The following is a 26,942-nucleotide window of genomic DNA, read 5'->3' as shown; positions in this document are numbered from 1 at the left end:
AGTGCCGTATCACATCTGACACGGTTTCCAAGTTATCTTTCCCAATGAGGAAGTTGTACACATCTTCCGCGATTCCCTTCAAAAGGTGTCCCACCTTATCCTCTTCTGACATTCGGGGGTTTACGGTCTTACATAGTTTTAGAATTTCCTCGATGAATGTGGTGCAAGTCTCTCTGGGGACCTGAGCCCTCTGAGCTAACGTTAATTCCGCTCGTTTCTTCTTGGCATCCGAATCGCCAAAACACTTCTTAATCTCGTCAACGAAACAGGCCCAGGTAGTTAGCGCGTCCACATGGTTGTCATACCACACCATCGCTGTGCAACTAAAAAAGAAAACAACGTCCCTCAGTTGGGAGGCGGCGTTCCAATGATTGTACTGGCTTACCCTTTCATAATGGGTGAGCCACTCATCGTCATCTTCCCCTGCCTTAGCGGAGAACGTGCGTGGTTCTCGGTAGTGTTGAATCGAAGCTGGTCCTGCCGATGCAGTACTCGGAGCATCTTTCTCTCTAGGCATGATGGTGGCCGATGGCAAAAGTCCGGCAAGGCGGCAGCTTCTCCGAAGGTCTTGTACGGACGATTCTGTTGTCGGTCGTGGGAGGTACCCAGCACAGCTCCACCAAGTGTTACGCCGTGAAGCGTTTATTTAAATCTGCAGGGCAGATAAATCAGAACGGTTGGCGTGCTGCAAGCCGGTACAAAAGCAACCAGCCAAACGTCGTCTTCCTTCTCCACCCACAGTCGCCGTGGGCAATCGCGCTGTTTCTGCCCTCTGTTATGAGAGCTCGTGACAATATTTACACGTCCCGCAGCATTTCCCAAAAAGCTTTGAAGCTGGTCTGTGATTACCCATGAAAAATTAAATAACTGAAGAAATATTGGTTAGAGTTTGCAACAATAAATGAATCACATCATACTTGCAGTTGAAAACTCCACCAATTGAAAGCTTGCCTTGACTGAGGGAAGCATAACCTTGCAGTGCAAATAATTTTAAGTTTTAAATAATAGCCACACTGCCCAACATGTTACAAGTGAGCAGCTGCATTTTTCTAACATAGTGAAAAAGTATCTTTACTCTACTATGTCCGCTTTAAAAATGTCACTAAATAAATTTATTTTTCAATTATACTGGTATCAAGGAAGTAAGTAATGAAGGACGCTGACAACAAAAGAAAATGAAAGAAAGACATTTCAACTCCCATGACAGGAGCCTTATAGAGATTAAACATTTTAAACATAATCGGTCTGCTGCGATGCAGACCGATTAGGGCGAGCGGCGAGCAAATTTCTAGACCAGCTTCCCCAAAGTCGTCTTCCCGATTTGTTAAAGTAGTTCCTCGCGTCGAACATGGCACTTATAATCGGAAGGACACTTCTTTTGTGCTTTTCGGCATGTTTCAGCATCAAAAGTGCTCTTGAGATCGGTAAATCTTCGCTCATTGAGCGCACCCCACAGTACGCTACGACGCAGGTCTTTACGCGGTCTTTTTGCCACTTTTCGGCATCCAAGAGACCACGGTTTTCAGGGATCGCAAAGCGTCAGGAAAACTTAATTTTCGTCTGCATTTTATCACGGGGGACACCAGCGATGCAACTGCGACCGAGATTAACGGTTCGGGCGCGCTGCACCATGGAATTTGACAGCTTCCATTTGCTCCACAGTAAACAGCTGGGAGCACTTGGCACTTGCTTGGTACCCATTACTAGGCGGTCATCGGTCGTGGGTTTGGTACTTTTGTGGCCTGTTCTGTGCCTGCATGAGACTAATTTGTCGGCAGTATTAATTTGACACTGCATGTGCAAAAGGGTAGCCGACGCTCGGCGGCGGTGATGCTTCCAATTGCCACTTCGCTCTAAGCGGGTCAAGCTCTTCATGCACTTCGAGTAATGCGTCTTAAACCGCATGCGTTTGGGTCGGGATCGAAGGATAAAGCGATATTTCGAGTAAAGTGATCGCGTTATAGCGAGAGATTACTGTATTTTATGAAGATTTTTATACACAGATCATTTGTGCAAGATTTAATTACAAACTGCGAAATAGGAGACAAAGACAATGTATATAGCATATTCCACAGCTAGATGAATATGAACAATAAAATAAAAATAGAGCAACCCGCATTCAGGAACTAGAGATTGGCTCCCTTTTCACGATGGGTCAGAAACCTCTACCAAAAATATGACTGAGGAAATCATGCAACAGTATTATAATGCAAGGAAGCGACTATCATTGCAGAGAGGCCACCGTTAATGTTTCATCCACCACTGAAGCCAGTGCTTAATGCTCTACTTGTGTATGCCTGCATCCGTCCAAATACCGTATATAATCGCGTAATGAACCCACTTTTTTTCCCAAAAATCTAAAACGACATTGGGGGGTGCGTTTATTATGCGGGGTTAATTTTATGGAAACCTTTTCGAAACAGCAAAAATTGAAAAATAAGATGGTAACGAATTTAAAAATGCCTTAGATAATTCATTTTTGCAGCAAAAATGCACGTATACTATTTACAAACCGTAACAGCGTTATTATTGGACTTCACTCCGCATCGGAACCACCAGACCTGTCATCCTGGTCGCTGGTCGCTTCATCCACATCGTGGATCCACAACTGCTCGTCCTCGCAGCCATTTCTGGCAGTCTGCCGTAATCGCAAGAATCACGTTGAAGCGCTGCTTTTCGGCACCTCTTGTTTTGAGAATGGCGCTGCATACGTCTCTTTCCTCGATCGTCCTGCTGATCGGCGTGTCAAAGTTTATCAGTGTCTGATCAGCGTTTCTGCTTTGTGAGCAGATAAACTCTCGGTCCCACAGCAGGCATGTAACTCGACTTGGGGCCCATTGTACACAGCAAAACCAAAGGCTGGCATAAAAGCGAGGAACACATACGCGAATTCGACAATATGCCCGACTAGGATCAGTATGCCGATTAAGTGTGTCGGGATAGGGGGGGGGGGGATGCCAACGGCTCTCGGCCTTGACACTGGAGACTTCCGCCGTCGCCGCTTGCTAGGGACCAAAGAGCCTTGGGCGATGTCAGTGGGATCTCACGTAGCCCACCCGGTGGCGCTGATAGCGCTTGCAATTGCCGTGCGCCGCCCGCGAAAGGAAACCTTCCCCCTCCCCACCATGCCTGGCGTGCCTGCGCCCGATGATTCCCACAAGTGCTGGCGGCCCCTTCTTCACTTGGACTCACCCGTGTGCCGCGCCTGGCTACGCATTGCGTGCGCGCTCTGTGCTACTACTTCGAAGTAAAGTCCGTAAACTGCGTAAAGTAACTGTTGCAGAGATCCAGTTGCGTTTTCTTTCTCTATAGAGTCTACGAGATGCCTTTGCGCCGGTACTGGTGGCAAGGTTGTGAGGACAGGCCAAGCGTTATCACGATCGCTTTTTCCGTCAGGCACCAAGCTACCGTGATAACATGCAGCCTGTTCTTACCGCATGCTTACTGCCAGTATTCTCTCGTTATGTCTTTGCCGTCAGCTTCAATCATCAAACTCACTACCCCTGCCGATGTGCCGCCACGGCATGTTTGCCGCTGGCGTGGATGTGAAGTCTACAGAAGTTAGGAACTGTGGAGATGGGTTTGCACAAGGCTTACTCTACGAACGATGGTCAGGAAAGGGCACGACGCTCCTCCACTCCACAACGCACAAGGGTGCTACGGCAGGGTTCGTCGACTCTCCGACACGGCGCACAGAAGGCTCCAGAGTCAGTTCGCCAACAAACACGGGTTCATTCACCCAAAATACAGCACAGTGCGACAGTCACGGCGCTTACGGGCTAAGGTGCACTCCGCAAGAGCGATCAAGTACGCGCGACCGCTGCGCTAGGGCTAACCAGGTAGCGGTCGGGCAAGCGCGAGAATGAGGAGTCGCGAGAGCAAAGGTCCCACGTAACCAACTCGTTGCGGGCCTGTGAGCATCTGCCGCGGCGAGGAAGCGCTCAGCGGACGAGAGCTCGAGTGGAGAGGGTGCCCGGGCGCCGCCACTCGGGAGGCCAATTGGGGCGTGTCCCGGTGCCGTGTTCTCACAGCGCAAGTCCAATCCCGGGGTGGGGGGGGGGAGAGAAGCACGGTTTGCACGGGAAAGTAGGTCCGGTGCGCTAGCCATGTCCGCCATGTTGCCTGTACGGTGGCGGTTCCCGGAGATCGAGCTAAGCGCCACGTGCGAGCTGCAAGACGAGGCGCGGGAAGGCACCTCGATCCCCACACTGCAGAATTTTGTTGACGTGATCTTGGCATTTCTCACGTGGCATCATTATTAAGTATTTCCAACACAGCGACGGGCACTGAGATTAAGTGCGCTTGCTTTAAACTCATGTGCGAGAGTAAATGATTCTAGTCTCTCTGGAAAACTACGGCACGACCGTTCGATCGTGGGACTGCACAGTAGCAAAGTTTGGGGTGCGTTTATTACGTGAATGCGTTCATTACGCAAGTAAATACGGTATATCACATCTTCATCTGTCTCAATTACTATATTAGCTCCACGTACGTATGAGACAGCAACATCAAAGCTTTTCAGCTGTTACCAGCCCAAAATATGTCCCACACTTGAACAGTAAGAACACTACCCAAAAAAAGAATAAAGGCTACTAAAATGCAAACTTTGCTATTAGAAGGGCAAGTGGGCCTATGTAAAGCTTATTTGATCCTTCAAAGTAAGCCTTTTTGTTTTAAAAAGTTCCAAACTATAGCATACCTTCGGGGATCTCATCGTGTATTGCTGCCGTAAATGCCAAGCGAACTTGATAAAGTACGTCACTGTACGGTTTGAAATACCAAAGCGCAATTCTTAAAACTTTCCAATACAGTTACAGTGCGAAAAGATCATGGTGCACTAAAAACCAATAAAATCTGGCTGGCAGATCTTTATTGGGCCTAATTGGGTTAATAGCACTCTAGTGTGGACACTGTGAAAGCCCTTTTGCCATTCTGCAATGCACATCTTAAAAATAATGCGGCATCAAAGGCCACCTTTGTGCAAGGAGAAGGATGTTTGCCAAGTGCAAAATGAAGGATTTGTCCGAAATCAATTATAGAGAATGGGAACGTAAGAAAGGAAGGCACTGATCCATGGAGGATTGTAGTTGGCTAATAGTCATTTACATAGTCATGCCTTTATAGGCATGCCCCCTTTTCACAATAGCTCTCCTTTCCCCTATCTTTTCTGTTCACCTGCATGTTTCCCACGGCCACTGGACAATTCAGGTCTCCACTGAAAAGTGAGGCAGTTACGATGCTCGTGAACCTTGGGAAGCTCGACTCTCTCGTGCCCCCTTATGCTGTTTTTTCCGCATGGCTTTCACGCCTCCTGGAATCCATCTTCCCCTCATTGCATGTGTGCCGGCGGTCGTTTGCAGTTGCCCAGCATAATGAGACATGACACGAGCATCTTTTTGCTAACGCCTCCTGATGGGATGGGTGCTCGGGCACAAAACGAACCAACCTCCTCTACGGCTGGAGTCGACGTTGCCTGCGCGACTGTACGACGAAAAGCTTTAGAGCAGGACACTTGGATGGATGAACACGATTGTTTGAATGTGTGTCCGTTCACGTGTCTGCTCCCATGAACGACTTAAGTTTTGGTGTTTCGGCAGGGACAAATATACTCGCTCATTATCCTTGCGTGGTGAGCCCGACTTCCAAGATTCGTCAGAGACCGTCACCATGTTCTGATAGTTATCGGCTAGCTGGCCTTACTGTATAGAAGGCGCAATAAATGCCCTCAAGAGCACACTTGAGACACCATACCCTTCATTTCCTACCTCCTTTTGTCCGTTTTACACCAAACTACTACTACTACTACTACTACTACTACTACTACTACTACTACTACTACTACTACTACTACTACTACTAAGTGCTAAGTCGCGGGTCCGAAGTGCGAATGTGGGAAATGCCTGGTCGCGGGTCCGCGGAATAGACGCTCGACGAGCTTAGTTGCGCAGTCCGAGATGCCGATGTGCGAAATGCCTGGTTGCGGGTCCAAACACTCGGTAAGCGCAATCGTGCAGTCCGAGGTGCCGACGCACGAAATGCCCAACCGCGGCTCTGAGGAATAGACACTCTAGGTGTCGACAGCGATGTGCCAACACGCGAAATGCCTAGCCGCAGGCTCGAGGAGTCGACGCTCGAGGTGCCGACGTGCGAAGTGCCTAGCCGCGGGTCCGAGGAGTCGACACTCGATGAGCGATATGCCGACACGTGAAATGCCTAGCCACGGGTCCGAGGAGTCGACACTCGATGAGCAATGTGCCGACGTGCGAAATGCCTAGCCGCGGGCTCGAGGAGTCGACGCTCGATTAGCTTAGTCGCACAGTCAGAGATGCTGACGTGCGAAATGCCTAGCCGCGGGCTCAAGGAGTCGACACTCGTTGAGCGATGTGCCGACGCGGGAAATGGATACCCGCGGGCTCGAGGAGTCGACGCTCGATGTGCTTAGTCGCGCAGTCGGAGGCGCTGATGCACAAAATGCTTAGACAAGGATCCGAGAAGTCCGTGCGCGATGTGCTTCATCGCCGAGTCAAAGACACGTAAGCGCAAAAGGCTTAGCTGCGTGTCCGAGGATTCCGTGCCTGAAGCTCGGTCGCGAAGTCCGCGTCACCGATGCGCGGAATGCTTAGCCGCGGGTCTGAGACGTCAACAAAAAGCAGGATCGGCCACGCTACTGCGGTGTCCGCGTAGCGCCCGTTTTAACACTCGTCGAGATTACGGAAACTGTCGAGAGCTCGCGAGGAGACCGCAACAAGTGGTGCAGACGACGCCATCACGGAGAGAGCACCAGACCAATGGCGAACTGCGCTGGAGTCATGTGGCAGGCGCAGCCAATCAGTGGCTCCGGCACGACCTTCAATCATTTGCTTTCTGCATGCTTGTTTCTGTATGGAGGAGATAGCTGAAGCAGCAGATTTGAAGACGGAGAAATGCTCTTTCCAACAAGACCAAGATGGCAGCGTTCGGCTGTGCTGTTCCGGAGATATCGTGGCTTGAAAAACGCCGTTCTTTCGCGATTTCAGCACCTTGGCTGATACAACATTTTTTTTTACAGCACTTCTACCTGGTTTTCAGTGATGACATTTCGGAATCAGATAGAATAAGAGTTACAGTGTGGAAATCTTTGGGTCCCATGACCGCTGCAAGCGCAGCGAACATCGCGTCAGGCGGGTGCGCGCCAGAGAGAGATGGGAGAGGGGAAACTTTCCTTCCGCGGGCGGCACACGGGAATCGCAAGCGCTATCAGCGCCACCGGGTGGGTGACGTGAGATCCCGCTGACATCGCCCGGCTCTTTTTGGTCCCCAGCAAGCGGCGATGGCGGAAGTCTGTGTCGCTGCTCCCGTATTCCCACACGTGGTTAGTCAACCGCATACTTGCCGCGGCAATCGCCGCAGTCCGCCCGTATTCCCCCAGTTGGTAAGTCGGAAGCCCTTCTTTAGCTAGTGTATTATTCTCTTCGAGGGAATCCTCAGCGATGTCAACTATAGCTAGTTGGCCTGCTCGAAGTGTTAGTTGCAGTCGTAATAATTGGTTTCCGAGTGTACATGTGGTTGACCAAAGCGAGTGAGTGCAGTAGCTGACGCGGTGGTCGATTTTCCCTGTACATATGTAAATATCCTCCTTTCTGTATTTTTGGCTCTGGGAGTCGAGCGCCGGAAACGCTCGCTAGGACGTCAGCGGGGCGCAGTCCCAGGAGTCGGCTCGGAAGCTGCGGGTTGAGCAGCGAGCAAGTGGAGCAGCGAACCTGCATCTCCTCACGGCGGCTCATTGGAACCCTTTATGGGTATTTTGTGGCATTGGTATATGTCATGGACGCGATTAGGCCTAAGGCTCTGCGGAGCTGCCGGTTGCATGTTCGAAGACGACCATGCCGTGACCCTTAGCGGGTTCAAACGGATTCGCTAGTTTTACTATACTCGCCCGAGCGGAGAAACCTCGTTCGAAACAGAAAGCTTATTTTGTTCAGATGAACTCAATATTTTGCGGGTGGAATAATGGAAATCTCGGGGGACGATAGAGCGCTTTGTTCATACGAGCATCGCCCACTTTCACGCTGGATCGGACTGGAAAAATTCGGTCGAAGCGAATAACTTAATTCAAACGAACTGGATTGTTGTTTTTTTTCCGCATCGTGTCAGACGGCTGACGCTGCGGCGGCCTCTACTGCCTTAATTCTAAGTGTTTGTGGAGTGCATTTGAGCGACTTTGCAGAACGAGTGAAGCCGCCTGGACTTGCTATTGCTGCCATCGTCCACGTCCCTGCCTGCTGTCTCGGCCTCAAATTGCAGCGGAGGCGCCTCCCTGTTCGCGGTCCGATGCAGCAGCACGTGGCAGCCACATTGAAGGAGGCCCACCATCATACACACGCCATCCGCGGGGTTCGGTGTGTCGAGGCGTAGAGCCGTGGACTTGCCCCGCCATATCCCGACAACAGAAACTGAACATGTGATTTTCAATAAATAGATTTTTTAGCCATTTTTCGCGATGCAAAAGCCGCGTCCCCCCTTTAGTCATTAATGGTGTCATCATGGCTCCAGCATTCTGTTGTCACTTTTGGTTATATCGCAACCTCAAAGTATGGAAGCCTTTGTGTAGTGACTTTTTCCTGGCATTTTCGAATTTGAGATTACAGATATCCGGAGCACAGAAGAAAAGTTTTTCGAGGTTGTGCATGCCTTTAAGTATTCTGCTGACACTCTGCACCAAGTTCCAATGGCACAACAACACAGTGGCTAACTGCGCACACTTGCCATTTCTCGATCTAGTGGCCCAGCCACACTGAGCTGACCAGTGCCTGGATCCAAGGCAAAGGGCGCGGGCTGCAGCAAGGTGTACCGCAGCTCCCCGCCACTGTCTGCGTCACTGGCCTGCACCTGCACATTGCCAAAGACAGTTAAGACAGCACAAGTTCACTCTGCCTACAGCAATGACTGCAGCAACACAAAGCACTGTGACAACAGCAACTGGAAAACCAGTGACAAGGTTTAAGACAAATAGCTGTCTTTGCCTCTTTCATCCATTTACATGGTTGGCCGGTGGCCGATGGTTGACAGTCGGTAGTCGGACTCGGCAAGAAAACCTTTTACAGTAAAAGCTCGATGATACGAATCTCACGGGGTCACGAAAAATATTCGTATTAGCCGAAATTCGTATCATCGAAACACAATTAAAACTACTGTCGAATCTCCATAATTCGAACTCGAAGGGGCCCGAAAATTTGTTCGAATTAAAAGGACGTATTTTTGAAGTATTCGTGCCCCATAGCATGATGCACGAACGGTGCGAGTCGTGAAATATCGCGGCGCGCAAGCGCATAGCAAGCGCGGGCCACGAAACTGCCCACGCTGGCTAACAGTCGCTTCCCGATAACGACAGAAAACAACGCTTCAGGGAGCGAGCGGGCGGCGCCGGCACACGGGTGCGCGCGGAGACCGTCGAAGGTGAGGGAGGAGGGCGGCAGGGAAGTGGATATGGCCGCGTCAACTCCGCGGCCGCGTGGCTCCCCTCGCCCTCCCTCTCAACTCCCTCGTAGCTCTCTCACCTTTGACTCCGTGCGCACATCTCCGTGCGCGCCCGCCGCCGTGCTGGCGCCAGCTTATTTTAGCCACCCCCTGAAGTTTCGTCTTCTGCCGTTATCGGGAAGCGAGCGTTTGCGGGCGTGGCAGTTTCGTTGGCCCGACTGTGCCTCCGCAGCTGCTTCCCTCTGCGCTGCTGCCGCAGCGTGCAAGGTCAACATGTGACTAGAAAATAGAGGAGAAGGGTTCACTGCCATTTTATCCGCGTGGCTGAGACGAGACGTCGGCACTAGTGTGTGCTAGAATACGGTTGTCTAGAACACTCTAGTCGGCACGTACACGCTTGTTCCGGCGCGATGCAGAAACGGCGACCTTGCAATTTGAGAGAGGGAGAAATTTCCGCCGCGGGTTCGGGTTCTTTTTTTTTTTCCCCGTTCCTTCGCGCGCGGCATTGAGGGGTCTCTCCTGAGCTTTTGCTCTATGGCGGTGTCGGAGCAATGCCGGTCGGAGGTGCCGCCGCGTTATTTGGCGCGCTGCTAAGAGCATTGTCGGTACAGCCCAAAATCAAGTAGTCATCTACATATCTGTATACCTTATATACTACACCTTCTAAATCTTTTGCCAGCTCTCTGTCTATGCTTCCCAGAAAAATGCTACTGTTCGTCTCCTTCCGATGGTCTGTTCAATGTGAAGGCTTTTCGTGACTGGTGCAGACAGGCAAATATTGTAACTGAAGCCATGTGGAACGATGTGCATCGGACATTGCCGAAGAAGAAGAACAGAGATTTCCCAGAGGGACGCCTTCTACTACTAGGGGGCGCAACGGTGGAAGAACGACATCAAGAGGTACTCAAGCTGGGGCCAAAGTTCTGCGTGGAGCCAAGGATCGGCATCGTCGACAGATTAGCACTTACAAGAACATTGCTAGGAGTGTACCAGAGAAAGAAAAAGAACGATGTGTGGTGGAATGTGTGGACGTGGTGGCCAAGGCTTCGGTAAGCGATAGATCCAGACCTAATGTTGATAGGACTGCTAAGTATTTGGTTGAAAACAATCTGCGTGTAGTTCAAGCAGACAAGGAAGGCTTTCTGGTTGTTGTACCAAATGATTGTTATTTAGAAAAAGCTTTCCTAGCGGTGAACAAGTGCTTTAGAAAAAGTGATGTGAATGTAGAAAACGTAAAAAAGAAGGCGGTGGAGCTATTGATGAAATGCAACCAAGAAAAGCTCGCGTCACATGTAAAGAACTCAAAAGGAATGATATTGGATATATTTTTTACTGCAAAAACACACAAGCAAGGAATTCCGTTTAGGCCAATTGTGTCCGAGCGAGGGTGTTGGCAGGTTCTGGTCGCAGGGTTCTTGCAGAAAATGTTGAATTCCTTAGAAGTACAGGATCCGTACTTATTAAAAAACTCTGAAGGCCTTGTGAAATTTTTGGCATCAGATAGTACAAGTTGCAACTGGGGATTCAGCATAGATGTTCAAGACCTCTATTATTCCTTGCCGCATGGGCCCTTAATGCGCAGTGTTAATAATTGCATAACAAATGAGAATGACGAGGTGTCATTTCGCAACACGTGCGGGATGACTGTTGAATCCTTTCTTGAACTTCTGCATTTTTATTTAGCTAATACACACGTAGGATTCTGTGATGAAACGTATGTACAGGCAGGGGGCGTCTGCATCGGGTCAAAGGTAGCTCCCATCCTTAGTAGCATTTTTCTGGGAAGCATAGACAGAGAGCTGGCAAAAGATTTAGAAGGTGTAGTATATAAGGTATACAGATATGTAGATGACTACTTGATTTTGGGCTGTCATGTAGACAAAGATGTTTTCAGAAATAGGGTAGTAAAATCCTTTAATTCTCTGGCCAAGGGCTTGACTTTCACTTCTGAAGTACCAGTAGATAATAAGCTACAGTTTCTAGATGTCAAGTTAGAATTTCTACCGGAACATGTGTGTTGGTCATTCTCGCCCCGAGATGGAAAACCGATAATGAACCATGCCTCTAACCATTCCAGGCTTGTGAAGAATGGTATAGTCATTTCATGTTTCAGGTCAGCGTTGTTGAAATCATGTTATCACACTGTAAACATTGCATTTCTTGAGCAAGTCAATCGGTTGAGAAAGGCTGGGTACCCGCTCGCTGTGATGCTGGCGTCATGCTCTAGATTAATGAAAAAACTAAAACAGGATAAAGAATCATGCACAAGTAATCAAAGACAGAAATATTTAGCTTCTAAGGTGTCAGTGATACCGTATGTTCATGGCCTTTCACACAGACTTAAGAAGGTGGCTGGGAGTTACGAAGTAAAAGTGGTGTTTTCGGCAAAAAACAAAATAGGTAGTGTGTGTTCTAAGGTCAAAAGTAAGTTTGAAAGTAAGGATGATGCTAAGAAAGGATGTAGTATAAAACATCCACGTAAGAACCAATTTGTCGATTGCGCGATGAACGTTGTTTATCAGATTCCTTTGACGTGTGGTCATGTGTACGTAGGGCAGACTTCGAGATGTGTTAACACGAGACTAAGGGAACACTTGTCTAGTCTCAAAGGTCGCCCTAGTACGCATTTGGCGATGCATTGTAAAGAACATGCGTGCTCACCTTGTCTTGAAAGCACCGCCATTTTGTTTAGGCATAGAAATCAAACCGCGAGAGAAATTGTGGAAGCTCACTGGATTGAAAAACTAAAAGAAAAATGCATCAGTCATCCTTCTGTTTCATTGTTAGATAAAGAGAATTCGCTCCTGTCATCATATCTTTAACGCATTTTCACCTTTTGTGCTTGTTTTATGAACATTGCTGATTTTTATGCTGACCGCGTAGCGGCATTTCATGACAAGCGTTATTTATGCGCTCTTGACATGTTCTATTGACAGGATCGCGCAGATCTGTGGGTATTTAAGCCGGTGGTTCTTCAATAATAAAAATCAGTTGTTAGAAAGCGCTCGTCCTTGTGTCTCCTTTTCTTCGTCCCTGTTTGTTTGCGCACAGAAACTTAAGAAAATGCTTCAAACTCTTCGCGCCCAGTCGCGGAGTCCGCGCTGTCCGGCGCCGCGCCTCCGCACCAAAAGAGAAGGAAAGAAAGCGCGTGACTGCGCGCTGTTCTCTTTCGCGGCCGTCGGTGGGGCGGCGTTTATTCGTATCAACCGACGCAGGCTGAAAATCGATTCGTAACAACCGTTCTCTAGCACGTTGCAAAGTAATGGAGCTCGGCCGGGACCACAGAAAAATTTGTATCATCCGGAAATTCGTATTAGCCGTGATCGTATCATCGAGCTTTTACTGTATTTGTTCTTTCGCTTGTTCACTTGTTTGGGCTATTCGCTTACACTGACAATCATCGTGGATGGTATCATCATCAGCATTGGCTCAAGCGTCGTCTTCTTCCGCAGCTGGCTCATTGATGCCCCTCGGGTTGCGCTCGGGCTCGTCCCACAGCTCCCGCAATCATCTTCGTCGTCTTCTTCCTCCATTGCTGTCTGCATTGCCGCTCATCAATCCAGCGTAGAATTTCACTTCTCTTCTGTCGTCGTAATGGGGAGGCCGCGTTTACGGGGGTATGAGCCATTGCTTAACCCTGTAAGGGCGGAAATTTTTGCCAAATGCGACGCTCCAGGGCCAATTTTTTTTTATTGCTGATTTAAATTCTTCGAAAGAACCTATTTCGAAAAAATATGGCCATAAATTTTTCAGAGTGACAGTAAAGTGAGGAAAAAATCGTTTGTGTTGTAAAATACACAAGATTTATTCATGAATAAGAAGATAAGCACACTGAAAAATGATTGTGTGCACGTCCGGGAACCTAAACAAGTTAGAAGCCTTCGTCTTATTGCCAACAAGGTGCGTCTTATCGCCAACAAGGTGCAGTAGAGCTTTTGTGGTCTCCAAAAAAGGAAACGCAAAAACGGCAGCATCGTGTGTGTATATAAGCGCCTGCCTGGGAACAGGTGTAATCGCACCGCGGTGGGCGATAAACGATCGAGTAACAAGCGGCCACCCTTTGAGATATTTGAAACCAGATAGCCATCAGTTTAGCCCGTGCAACAAGCGGGATCCGCCGCAGGAGAAAACCATAACTTGCCGCCGGTGCCGTGCACGTGCCCGGAAGCGATAGCTGACGTTGCTGCAAGTAAAGAATTCCTCGTGTTCCCGTCGAGTGGCAGCGCATGCCAAGAGAAAGAAATGCTCGAATGAGGCATGCACTTGCGTGAGCGATAGCCGACGCGCCGTTGCCATAAAAAGAAAGAAACAAACAAACAAAAAAAACGTAGAGGCATTGACGCAAGTAAAGAATTGCACATGTTTCCATCGAGTAGCAGCACATGCCAAGCGAAGGAAATGATCGAAAGAAGCGCGCTTTTTAAATGTATAAGCGATAACGTACATGTACGTCATTGACCATTTTGAAGGTGTTCGCGGAGGACGTAAATGTATGCCATTGACCCTGAAAGGTTTAAGGGAGTATATGAGCCATTCATTGTCTTACACAACGGACAGTTTAATTTTGAAGCAATTTAATTTCGAAGAATCGCAAGCAGCCATGGCGGGCGAATGCTGCTACCCATGCCGTCAAACAAACTCGAGACATCGAACGCAAATGACAACGGCGGCCTGCGGGCATACCGTCTGTGACATCGTTCTCTCCATCGCAGCCGAACATGTGTGTAACCTGATGATTGCGAAATACTTTAACAAACCTTTGGGATTAACCCAATGATAAACACCGGGGCCGCGCATTTCAGCTTCGCTGGTTAATTATCTTCACGAGTGGAAGGGCCGAAAAATTTCATTTGCAACCAAGTTGACAGCGCGTCTCGGCAAGACGTGCTTGTCAGAAATCTACACAGTTCTCTGCAGCCCGTGACAACAGTGGAGTGTAAGCGACGCTCCGCTAACAGTGTCATTTAATGTGTTAGCATTAGGAGTGTCAAAGCGAAAAAAATATATACATATTGTACTGGAGATTATCGGTGCTGACACGGTTAAGTGTGAAAGAGGAAGTTGACGAACTAGTAGTGCGTGCTCGATCAATTTCCCAGCTGAGACTGCTCCGTCTTATTGTACTTCGGTCAGACGCCCTGTGGACTTACAAGAACATCCCGTGACATTTGCTGGAAGTGCTGGGTTCCCGTCTTCCCCAACCTGGAGCTCCGCAGCCGTACGTTGCCATCTGCGGCCACAATGACCGACGACGCCGGCCCTTAGCAATCCGCTCCCGCCCCCCCCCCCCGGCTGTTGTGTATTCTGGTGTGCTACATCAGCGCGACCCTGCGATTTTCAACGGCACCGACGATCACGATGTGGAGGACTGGCTTGCAGAGTACGACCGTGTTAGCGCACATAACAAGTGGGCTGACCGCGACAAGCTGACCAACGCCATCTTTTATCTGACTGATGTGGCAAATCTGTGGTTTAGAACCACGAAGCCGAGTTAACGACCTGGTCCGCTTTCACAAAGACCCTCACTTCAGTCTTCGGCCGTCCCACTGTGCACAGACTCCGTGCTGAACACCGTTTGCGTGGTCGCGTTCAACAAAGCGGTGAAACCTTCTTGAGCTACATTGAGGACGTCATCGACCTCTGTAAGTGCGTGAATGCCTCCATGACTGAAGCCGATCAGATAAGGCATAATGTGAAAGGCATAGACGACGATGCCTTCCATATGCTCGTGGCCAAGAACCTTACGACAGTTGCACAAGTAATTGAGCTCTGTCAAAGCTTCGACGAGCTGTGCAAGCAGTGCCTTTCCACCCGTCGCACCAGTTTACAATCCGCGGACCTCTCAGCCTTGGAGCCTGGATGCCTTAGCGCTGATCATTGCGGCTTGCTGCCGCGGATTCAGCAATACATCCGGGAAGAAGTGGCTCGCCAGCTCTCTCTTGTGGAGTGTGTTGCTGAGCCTGCTTCCACACTAGAACCGTCGCTCCGTCGTGTGATCCAAGCCCAAGTTTCTGAGGTGCTCCCATCTCCCTCTCCACCGCCGCCTGTGACTGCACCTCTGACTTACGCTGCCGCTCTCAACCGACCTCCTCTGCGACCGATGCCTACTACCTCCAGACCCGCCGCCAGTTTCTACTCGTCGCCACTTCCGGTACACCCGGTTCACGTGCCCTTATCGCCTTCCGGACCTTCTCTTAACCCTTGGCGTACTCCGGACAACCGCCCTATCTGTTTCGCACGTGGTATTCCGCGGCATGTTGCGCGTTTCTGTCGCCGCCGTGGACTTTATTTTCGTCGTGACGCGCCGAACCTTGGCTACCTTCCCCAAGAGCCTTCGCATCGTTCTATCCCTGATCCCTCGGACGCGTATTCTCGTCGTGCCGCCTTCAACTCTCGTCGGTCTACTTCTCCTCGCCGCCGTACCCTTTCACCCATACTTCGCCATTCCAGCTCAGCTCAGGAGGAAAACTGACAGCCGCAGTTCCCGAGGCAAGAACTGCGCCATCGTCGAAATTTTCAAGGCCTCATCTTTCTCCTCCTAACGAAATCGCAGTATTTGTCGAAAGCGTCGCGACAACAGCTCTTGTCGATACAGGGGCTGCCGTTTGTGTCATAAGTGAAGACCTCTGCCACAAACTCAAGAAAGTGACGATTCCTGTACCGGATATTTCCCTCTGCACGGCAAGCTTGCAGCAAGTCAAGCCTTCGGCGGCATGTACCGCTCGTGTTATGATTCAGGATGAACTATATTTCGTAGAATTCGTCGTTCTATGCCGTGCTTCGCATGACGTTATTCTGGGTTGGGACTTTCTTTCCGCACATCATGCTGTTGTCGACTGCGCTGGCGCGCAACTGGCTTGGCCTCCGTTCCGTGACACTACCGAACCGTTCTCCTAAAGTGGTCGTCACCGTTGACGTCATTATCTCTTCTTTTTCTGCCGCCTTGGTGCCCGTCTCTTGTGACTCTGCCCCCGCCACGACAGCTCTTTTTACACCATCTGAAGATTATGCCCATCGACGGAACCTTCTACTCCCGTTTGCAGTCGTCACACTCACCGATGGTTCCGCTGCCATTTATGCGTGCAATCCATTTCCCTGTCCTTCAACTCTCTTACACGGCACTTCCACCAAATGTCACGGGATGTCCTTGTAAGTCCACAGGGCGTCTGACCGAAGTACAAGAAGACGGAGCAGTCTCAGCTGGGAAACCGATTGAGCGCGCACTACTAGTTTGTCGACTTCCTCTTTCACACTTCACCGTGCCGGCACCGATAATCTTCAGTACAATCAATGTATATATATACACACGTGTGTGTGTCTGGCGGGCGAATGCTGCTAACCACGCTGCCGAGCGAACTCGAGACATCGAACGCAAGCGACAAAAGGCACGAGCAGAGAATCGTACAATGCAACAGAATGCAAATTTGCACGAAAGAAAAGGAAAAGCACAAGGAAAGGGAAGGAAATGTAGTAGGTCAGGTACACACACGACAGACTTTGCTAACCCCCATTTTCTCGACAGGGGAAGGGCTGGTGAATTTTTTGTCTATCTGCCGTGCATTAAAGTCATTAGTCTTTCATTCTTATTTCAAAACTTATCAACATTTATTTTTCTCAACAAATTCAGTATCTATTAGAACTCAACTCATGGTAGGCCCCATAAAATGTTATTCTTTTCATTTCTTTTTTGTCTGTTAGAATGAATTGCTGATGAAAATCACGACACATAATGATGTTCATCATTGTTAGACGAGATAAATTTATTTCCTGCTTTTAAAAAAGTATTCACACATATTTTGCAACTGAAGCTTATCACACACCTGTAGGATATTTTAGTTTGATACTTAGGCTGGTCTCAATATCGTTACGCAGAAAAATTTGTTGACATCGTGCAGCAATGAGGCTACATGTGATCACGATGACCAAAAATAAACACGAAAGTAGTGCACGCTTTTTGTGGCTATGCTCTCATGTGGCAAGTGCAGTAGCTGCAGTAATGGAGAAAGCCAGGGTTTCGATGATGTCAAGACGCAGCCACCTTGTAGGTGCCAAAACTTGTTAGTAAGAACAAATGCTTTTATAGTAAATAGTTCAGGGTACAGCATTTTTTCCGAGGTTTCGAAGGTCTGGACCTTCATTTACTGCATAACAAATGAAATGTTTTCTAAACATTTGCTTGTTCAATCATGATGGTTCAGATGTTCTTCTCAATAGCTGTGCCTAGGTCATGAATACAGCCTTTCTTTTTTTCAGTTCTCGTGCATGAAATAATTCCTTGCCTACTCATTACTGCCAAAGACTGGTGCCAAATGGCACTAGTTATCATTAGTAGTAAAGGAATTAAGAAACTTACTCAGAATCTCAAGCCTTCCATAGCCCTCGACCTGACATTTTCTACAAACTCATTAAAGAGGCCCAGAACGAGCCACCCCTTTGGAAGGGGGAAAATCACATTCAGTGGATAGAACAAGGCTGTGAACATTTCAGCCAAATTTTACAGTCATGTACAGATTGTGGAGTTCACAAGCGGAACACAAAGTAAATTTTTTCTCAAATGCTCTCTTTTTAAACTTCTCCTAAGCCATTCTGAGGTTGCCACCGGCACGGCCGCTGGATAAAAAAAAGGTGCGGCCTGCCGCGTTGGGCGCGCTGCTATGGGAGCGAACGTGACGGCCGTAGTTGCATTGTCGGCTGCTTGGCTGGGCCGAACGGCGCTAGCTGACGGGGTTGGAACGCGTCGGATCGCACGCGCGACGGCGTTCCAAGCGCGTTCCTGACGCATTTGCTATGCCGATGCCAGACAACAGCCCCCGGCGTGTGGCGCCGCGGCGGAACACACCGTTTTCGATGCACGCGGCAGGCCGCACCTTTATTTTTATCCAGCGGCCGTGCCACCGGCTACTGTTTGGCATTATCAAGCAGATTATGAGAGACTGCAACCACTGGTCGATAGCTGACAGGAAAAGCGAGCAGAATGTTTTGGACCAGTGCGCGTCTTCTTATCATTACTGTGTATAATAATTGACAATGTTAATGAAACAGGATGAAATAGGCAAAAATTAGCATTTCGAATTTTAATACAGTCGAACCCGGATAGATATCGAATCTGAAGAGGATGACAAAAAAGTTCCATATATAGGTATTTTGGGACATAAAAACAAGATTTTATACAAAAATTTTTAAGTGGATTTTACTGCTGTTCATTATACACCATAATTCATTATATGTGGGTTCGATATACCCGGATTAGAGTGTATCAATAACGCACTTCCGGCGGATATCGGAGCTTGGCCTGCCCACGTCCATACAAATGAAACTTTGGCCGCCCTGTTTTTTGGTTTTGAACATTATAACATGTCGCAAACTTTGCGAAGCTTGTGTGCACCACTAACAGTGCAGTTCCATCACTGCTGGTCAGTGCACCCATTGAGTATACAGTTGACTTCCATAAATTTGACCCTCACGGGACCAGCAAAACTGATCGTATTAACAGTGCTGCCATTGACAAACTGAGATTCGGAGCAATTTCTGGTGCAGCAAAATCTTATTTTGGAGCAGTTTGGAGCATCCAGATACAGATTTCGGAGCACCTTGGAGCTAATAAATGTCAGATGCTTGGCACGTCCTAAGCTATTTCAAACACTTAAAATTGACAAGCGTTATTCCAGAAAGTATTTGCTTGCTGTAAAACAATCTTTCTCTGCTTTTAAATAGACGAGTTTACATTTAATTTAAATGAAGACAACACATCTATTCACAAAGTGCGCTGTAATTAGTTTATTTCAAGTTGAGTGAAGGTGCTCAGATGTTACCTTTTACATTCTATAATTTTTTCATTGACAGCTGACACTTTGTTATGTTTTCAGCAAAGCTCTAGCATCAGTCAGAAACACCTGGCCAGACAATGTCATCAATGCTTTTCTGAGCCAGGCCAGCCTTGATGAGCCCCTCATAACACTCAGTCATTGCTTCAAACGACACCACATACTTTTCAACAGTGCGTTTTTCCTCGTAAAGCTGAAGCCTCTGTTATGCAACTGGCCGATACACAACTTGTGTCGACCCCGATTATTTCGGCACCAGCAATTCAAACAAGCTCGATTATTCGGACTACTTTGAGGCACCATCACTGGCCCATAAATTTAAACTACAAGTACGACCGAAATTTCGGACACCTTAAGGTACGCCCTTCTAAAAATTCGGACTCTGCCTGCACGACTGTGTGCTAATTTGACCGCCGAGTTAAGCGGAAATAGCAATATTTTGGCGTTGAGACGTCGCTGGCATCACCGGGGCATGGTGGTCGGCCATGTTGCAGACTCCTCCTGGAAACCGAAACTAGCGAAGCCTAGTTATTCCAGCACCGACCGTGCCCAAACCGTCGGGCAAGCGAACTCCGGCAAGCCATTCGGGAGTGCATTCGGGATGGCTCCACGCGTCCACCTTTTATTCATTGACGTGTTATCTAGCGACATAGTCACGGCAACTTAAGTTGTTTAAGCCGACTACACCCTCGATGTCTCCACCAACGAGGACACTGACTGTTTCAAAAAAAAAAAAGAAAACGTTGTCATTCGGCTATGACAGCGTGGTCGACTTCTGCGCGGTGATTTTGTAGCCATGCATTCCATTCGATTCTACATGCCGGCCTTATCACCCACCATTTTCTGCCGGCTGATACCATATAACGCAGGCTGAGCGCCGCTCTCATAGAACTGACTAAGCTCAAGGAGTAGCAGAGGAAAAGTCATCGCTACAAAATCACGGTCCTGTTGCCAAAGGTTGAAGATTCGGTGCATGCATTAATTGTACTTTCGTCTATTTGTGGCGACCGCATAACAATATAGAGATACGGACTGACCAATTCGTAGGCAAACGATCGTGCGCGCAGGGCCGCGTTGACAAACTTCGGCTTTATTTTTGGACGATCCCCTTTCCGGGATACTTTCACTTTCACGACATCTCGCGCGACTAGCACTGGACACGTCGACGGATGATAGCATTCCTGGCACACAACCAAGTATAGTGATGCGAAATCCCGTGAAAGTGAACGTATCCCCGAAATTGGTCAACCGTGAATAATGTTTTTTTTTAACCACTGGCGGAATAAATTCAGTTATTTTCTGGCGAGTTTGGATATTTCTGGCTCCTAATTATATTGCACTTTAAGGCGGTCCCCATCGAGCCTGAATTATCGGTCACCGTTCGATTTATGAAGCTGCTGTAGTCATGCGCGCCACTACGCACGTCTGGGGGCCACTGCAACCACACAGGTAATGTGCAGGCGCTAATTTTGGCGCGCTTTGGCCCAAAATCGTATATTTTTATCAGGATGGCGCAAAAAATCTCGTATGGCGCAATCTGGCGCATGAGTGGGAGCACTGTATTAAACAAGAGGCAGAAAAAAAAACACCAAAACACATTGCTGACTGATTTAGCAGTACTTGCCCCAATTCTAACACGCCCTCGAATCGAACGAGCATCCACTTTTGATGGGTTCAAAGTAAAAAACTAACACATAAATGACATTAGAGCTTCTAAACAAAGTAGAAATGTAATCTGCACCCGTTTTTTTGCAAGAAAAATAGACAGGGGTCTAATATGTGTTGCACAACAGAGGCCGATTTCCTAAAATCAGCTTTGAAGCACAATTGTTCAAAGCTTTGCAGCACTACATCCGTCTTATGCGGTAAAGCATACAAATGCCGCAAAAGCCATTTGGGTTCCAAAAGAGGCCTGCATTAGAATTGCGTAAATATCGTAATCGGACATTGTGAGTGACAGTTACTGCTTGAAAACCTTCCTAGGGCAGGACAAAAATAGGAATTTTCAACAGCAGACGTGTTCTAAAGCATTCACTGTCTCCTAAGCTCCGCCGAGACAGTTGCTTTCATTAAAGGGGTTGCTATTGGAGGCACCATAGTGGCAGGCACAGGCATGCTGGCTGGTAAAGTTAGAATTATCTGGCGAAGGCCAATTTTAGGATTATTATAAAGGTTGGGGTTGAATTACCCAAGTTGAATTAACAGAAAAAAAGTAACATGATGGTGATTCACGTCCCAAAACCATGATATAGCTATGGAGCACGCCCTAGTGGGGGACTCCAGATTAATTTTGGTCACCTGGGGTTCTTCAACTTGCACCCAATGCACGGTACACTGGTGTTTCAGCATTTTGCCCAATCGAAATGCGGCCGCCATGGTCAGGATTTGATCCCGTGGCCTCAGGCTTAGCAGCGCAACACCAGTGCCACTATGGCTGGTCGAACTAACCGAAGTCTTGTGTGGATCGAGGTGCCTACCCACGCCTCGTCCCCCAGCTCGCGCGTGGCGCTTAGCTCAAACCGCCGCCATAACGGCAACATGGCGGACATGGCGAGCGCGCCGGATCTACTTTCCAGTGCAAACCGTGCTTCTCCCCCCCGCGGGATTCGACTTGCCCCGCGAGAACACGTCACCGGGTTGCGCCCTGATTGGCTTCCCGCGCGGCGGCCCCCGGGCACCCTCGCCACCCGAGCTCTCGTCCGCTGAACGCTTCCTCGCCGCGGCAGATGCTCACAGGCCCGCAACGAGGTAGTTCCATGAGACCTTTGTTCTCGCGCTTGGCGGACCGCTACCCGGTTAGCCCTAGCGCGGTGGGCGCGCGTACTCCATCGGTCTTGCGGTGAGCCTTGGCCCGTAAGCGCCGTGACTGTCGCACTGTGCTGTATCTTGGGTGAATAAACCCGTGTTTGTTGGCGAACTGACTCTGGAGCCTTCTCTGCGCCATATCGGAGAGTCGACGAACCCTGCCGTAGCGTCTTTGTGCGTTGCGAAGTGGAGGAGCGTCGTGCCCTTTCCTGACCGTCGCTCTTAGGGTAAGACTTGTGCAAACCCATCTCCACATAACTGGCGCCCAACGCGGTTTCGGCATGGCATCTGAGCAGGCCCCTTCACGGCCCTCCATACTGATTGACCCCCTGGCTGCGGTCTTATCATCCTTCGGAGTGAACGACACCGATAGCACAAGGTAGGCTCGCCTTCGTGACCCTCTGCTTTCGGCCACCGGGAGCGATCCCTTCCTTGGAGCGCCCTAGAAGATGTCAACAGCTCGGATGTGTACGCTAGTCCTATATAGCCACGCCAGTTACGAATTTTCTCAACTGTTTTGAGACGCGCGGGGAGCAGGTGCCTACTAGCCCCTCCAGCGTGCTGTCTCGGCTCGCTGGCCTTTGTCCCAAGCGCAGTTGTGCCCAACGTGCCGCATCGGAGCCACCCTGCTTAGATGCCGCACGAGTATGCTCGCCAGCCTCCCTTTGTCCCGAGCGTCCTGCTTAGGTGCTGGCACAAACTCGCTCGCTGGCCTTTGTCCTGTGGGGTCTCACACATGCTCTTGGGACAAAGGAACGACAACACAGTAGTGTAAACAATCAAAAGGGCATTTATTGCGCCTTTCACACCACCAATGCACACTAGCCGAATTATAATCAATAGAACATTCACATAGGCGCACGACAAATCAAGGAAGTCCGACTCACCGCGACCCGATAGCGAGAGAATATGTTCGCCCCATGCTATGACACCAACGCCTAGTCATTCACGTGTACGGTCACGCGAACGGTGGCGCTTTCGAACGATCCGTGTTCGTCCATACCTGTGTCCTGCCCTTAGCCTTGCGAGACGGTCCCGCGAACCGGGCCGGCGCACGCGCGAAGCGTTCGTGCGTGTTGGTCGCCGATCCCAAGCCAAAGAGGAAGCACCTTTGACCTTTTTCTCCCAAGTCACCCCGCCGTTCGGTGACGTTAGCATCGCGACAGTCGCGCCATCTCTCGCAATGCGCCGCAACCACCACGACCGTCTCCGGGCTCTTAGCCACGCGGAGAAGCCGGACTACAGGAGACGCGAGCTATGCGGAGAAAACAACATCAGGGCGAGAGTCGCACATTCCCACATCCCCCCCAACCTTAAATCACTACGCATACTCCGGCAAAACATGTCACACGGTCTATCAACGCGCGCATCGAGAACAAAAGTTAGTACATGCGACAGTGGCCGCACCTAGGTATTGTCCACACGTTATCCACAACATGCGAGCCGACATTGTCTCTGGGGTTCACCACTGGCGTTCGTTGGTCACACCACCACCTCTGCAGATCCGATGGCACGACTCCAGCACAGGACTCTGGAAACGGTGACGCAGAAGTCGGCACAAGCAAGCGTCGCTCGTGCCGACGCGCCCTGCTGGCGAGAGCCACAGTAGCCGTTGGTGAATCCCGGCTTTTTTCCCAGCCGCCGAGGGTTGCGAGCCGGACACAGGCGGCCGCCGAACTCGCTGCGCCAAACTGGCCACAGGCATGTCCATTGCCTGTGGTAGCTCGATTGCAGTCCGGGGCAGCAGCGCTGACGATGTACAGATGACAGCAAAGCAGGGGTGACGCCGCTCACGCTGCGTACACTCAACGCACTCGACAAATACTAAAGTAGTGCAAGGGAGAGGAATTCGGCATACGCATCGCCCACGTGGTACGATGTTCAATTCGGCTAGCAAAATTTCGGGCGACATTTCAGATGCTAAGTTCACGTGAACAAAGCGTACTTTCTTGAGTCGAATAAGTAATTTCAATTCGTGCGAGGCTAACTAGAATGAGGGAAGCAAAGTGCGACAACCTCAACACCACGGTCCACCAGGTTGTGTCCCTCAACGTGCTACAGGCGGCTTCGTAAAGCCTTAGGCTTAATGCGTCGCTACCCTGACAACCGGCATCAAACAAAAAAAAAACATCACCCAAAATGATACAACAGGCAGCTGCAAGGAGACGTTAGCTCTGTGAGGTGGTCCTACCCCGCTCGGTGCACACAGCATCCGAATTGACGGCGCCCACCGTCCCGGACGGTGTCGGAGCGCCCGGTGCCAGGCCGCAATACCAGTCAGACCGTAGCGGCACCGGTGGCACACGGCCACCCGGCTCCCTGAGCCGCGACTTCAGAAGTCAAAGATATAGAAGAAGCGATTTACATAAGAAATTCGGACCACCCACGAGGCTTCCATACTCACTCGCTTCAGGCTTGCCAATGCTTCAGGCTTGCCAAGAAGCCGGACTACAGGAGACGCGAGCTACGCGAAGAAAACAACATCAGGGGGCGCGTGAGAGTCACGCATTCCCACAGTTCCGAGCGCAGTTTAGTGCCCAACGTGCGAGCATCTAATACCCTAGTTACACAGGCGCACTAACCGCAGTTAAGACGCACCTCAGTTCCGGCCAACCGCAGTTACAACCAGTTAGACGGAAAGCCTAACTGCGGTTATTCCACTAACCATGGTCACTGCAAACTGAGGTTGGCCACCTCAGTTAGCTCAGGTTAATGAAGCAAACAGACAAAATGGCGGCACCCATGCGGATGGACGAAGGCGGCGCGGCTCCAACCAAGGTGACGGCCGAAAAGTCTTCCCAAAGGCCTTTGGGAAGACAATCTTGGCGCGCTGCGGTCGAACACGCGAAATGCGCGTATATACGATGAGATGACGCAAAGCCTCAACGCACGCCTGGCTGCCGGTGAAGTGCCGTTCTCAGTGAAGCGGCTTCGCCAGAAGCTTGAAAACTTAAATAAGCAATACCGGTGAGTACGAACTCTTCACTAATCACGTTGTGATAGTGCGTAGCGACTGTGTTTGTGTGTATGTGTAGGCTAAATCCGATGCGTAAACTCAACAGCGTGCAAAATAAGCGCTGGCGCACGGCGGCTGCTGGTGCAGTTGGGCCTAATCGTATACGGTGTAGCGTCCACCGACGCTGCTATGCGGGGACGCTAAGGTCGGCGTTCTCGGCCGGCGCTTTGGGGCCGGCCGCGGATGGCGAGGAGAATAAAGTTGGGCAGCGCGTGCTACAGGCGCAAGCACGGCACGCGCCAGTCCGTTTTAAAAGTATGCTGAACTGGTCCTCTTGGTCGTGTGCTCCGCGGCGATCCCTCGGTTTCTTACATTGGTGACTTCGGACGTGATCCTCAGAGTATCAACAAGGACCGATTCAGCATCGCCGGCTACCGAGCCCTGCCCGCGGCCATGGACCAGCTGGAAGAAGAGTGGCGCCCACCAACGCTCGACGACCCTTGGCGTTTGCAACTGTTGCCCTACCGTCCGCACAGCCCTATCGTGTGGTTCGCGCAGGTAGACGCACAGCTATACGTAAATGGCGTGTCGTCACAGCTCTGGCGGTACCTACTCCTCAAGCGAGAAATTCCCACCGACGTCTTCTCTCGTCTTGACCTTCCTTCATCAGACCAGAACATGTACGAGGGCCTCAAGACCGCCTTCTTTCAACACTTTGACGTACCAGTTCCCGATCACTTACGCAGCGCGACACAGTTTCCTTCAACGGCTGACGCTTCTGAAGGAATGGCTCAAACTACGTCGTCCTCTTCACCATCGGCGCCGGGTGAACGCTGCGCCACTGCTCGCGAATCTTGCGCCGCACGTACACCACAGGAGCCACTGTGCGGAGACAACAAGACAACTGCGCCTCCCAAGTCTTGTTCGTTCACCGACGACGAACAACCTCCCGCCACAGTGCCCGCACCATCAACTACACAACTGGTGAGCCCGCTAGTCCTCAGCAACGACCACCTTGCATCCACGTTCGAGCACACCAAAGAGTCGGCATGCACTCCGTCTCCACCCGAGTTACATGGCGTCCCCAGTCCAAGCCGTGGAGATGGCTCAGCAGCGAGCCGTGCCTTGACGGCTGTCGAGAAGCCTACCAGTCCGCCCGTTCCGAGTGAAATCCTGCGGCATCACTGCGGTGAGACTGGTCTGCCAGCTATCACGTGCACTGCACTTCCTAGCTACGCCAGCGTGTTTCCCATGGAGCCCTTGTCGCATGCCCCCTCTCGCAGCGCACGTTCAGTGTCTCGGCTTCAACGCCCCAACCACACTGCCTTGACGTTTGGCCACAAGGATGCCTCCCCGGCTTGCGGTGCTCAGGCGTCGGAGAACTCGTGCCCAGCGCGGCCGGCAGCCCCGCTGCTTCGCTGGTTTTCGTCACTGCGTCCACCTGATTTTACACAAGTGCCAGGCCGGACGCTGCTACCGCGCACTTCGAAAGCGCCCGCATTCAACACCAAGCCTATGTTCACGGGTCCGACTGACATTCACACGTTGGCACCACGCTAACTTCGATAGAGCGAACCGGGTCCCGTCGTTGCGGGTTTGTCACCACGGTCGCAGCATCAGCGGGGGCCGGATTCGATGTTTCTGTCGGCGCCGACGCATCCCACCACCGTCTTCACCGCCTGACCAGCCCAAACTTGGACGATGTCATCGTGGCTGCCACGTTCCCCGCACCGTTCTGCGATCGACCGTCCATGCTCACCGACCATACAACATCTGCATCTGCAGCTTAGAGCGCCAATGGCGTCGCCCCTGCGCCCTCCTAGATGCAGGGATCATCGGGGCCACGTTCCTCAAGCTGCCGCCACCAAAACCTCGTCCGCTGCTGCACTCACAGGCCAGAC

General features: G+C 50.4%; 1 protein-coding gene across 6 annotated transcripts in view; it reads right to left on the bottom strand.

The window, feature by feature from the left end:
- Nucleotides 1-26,942, bottom strand: part of LOC119448018 (fat-like cadherin-related tumor suppressor homolog) — a 653,800-nt gene that overhangs the window by 242,219 nt on the left and 384,639 nt on the right. For all 6 annotated transcript variants that reach the window (XM_049666727.1, XM_049666730.1, XM_049666726.1 and 3 more), the window contains one exon: nucleotides 8,746-8,868. In XM_049666727.1, the coding sequence (XP_049522684.1) occupies nucleotides 8,746-8,868 (123 nt within the window). The remainder of the gene's footprint in view (nucleotides 1-8,745; nucleotides 8,869-26,942) is intronic.

This window comes from Dermacentor silvarum, chromosome 4 (genome assembly GCF_013339745.2).
Source record: "Dermacentor silvarum isolate Dsil-2018 chromosome 4, BIME_Dsil_1.4, whole genome shotgun sequence".
NCBI lineage: Eukaryota > Metazoa > Arthropoda > Arachnida > Ixodida > Ixodidae > Dermacentor > Dermacentor silvarum.
This window is presented reverse-complemented; position numbering and strand designations above follow the sequence as displayed.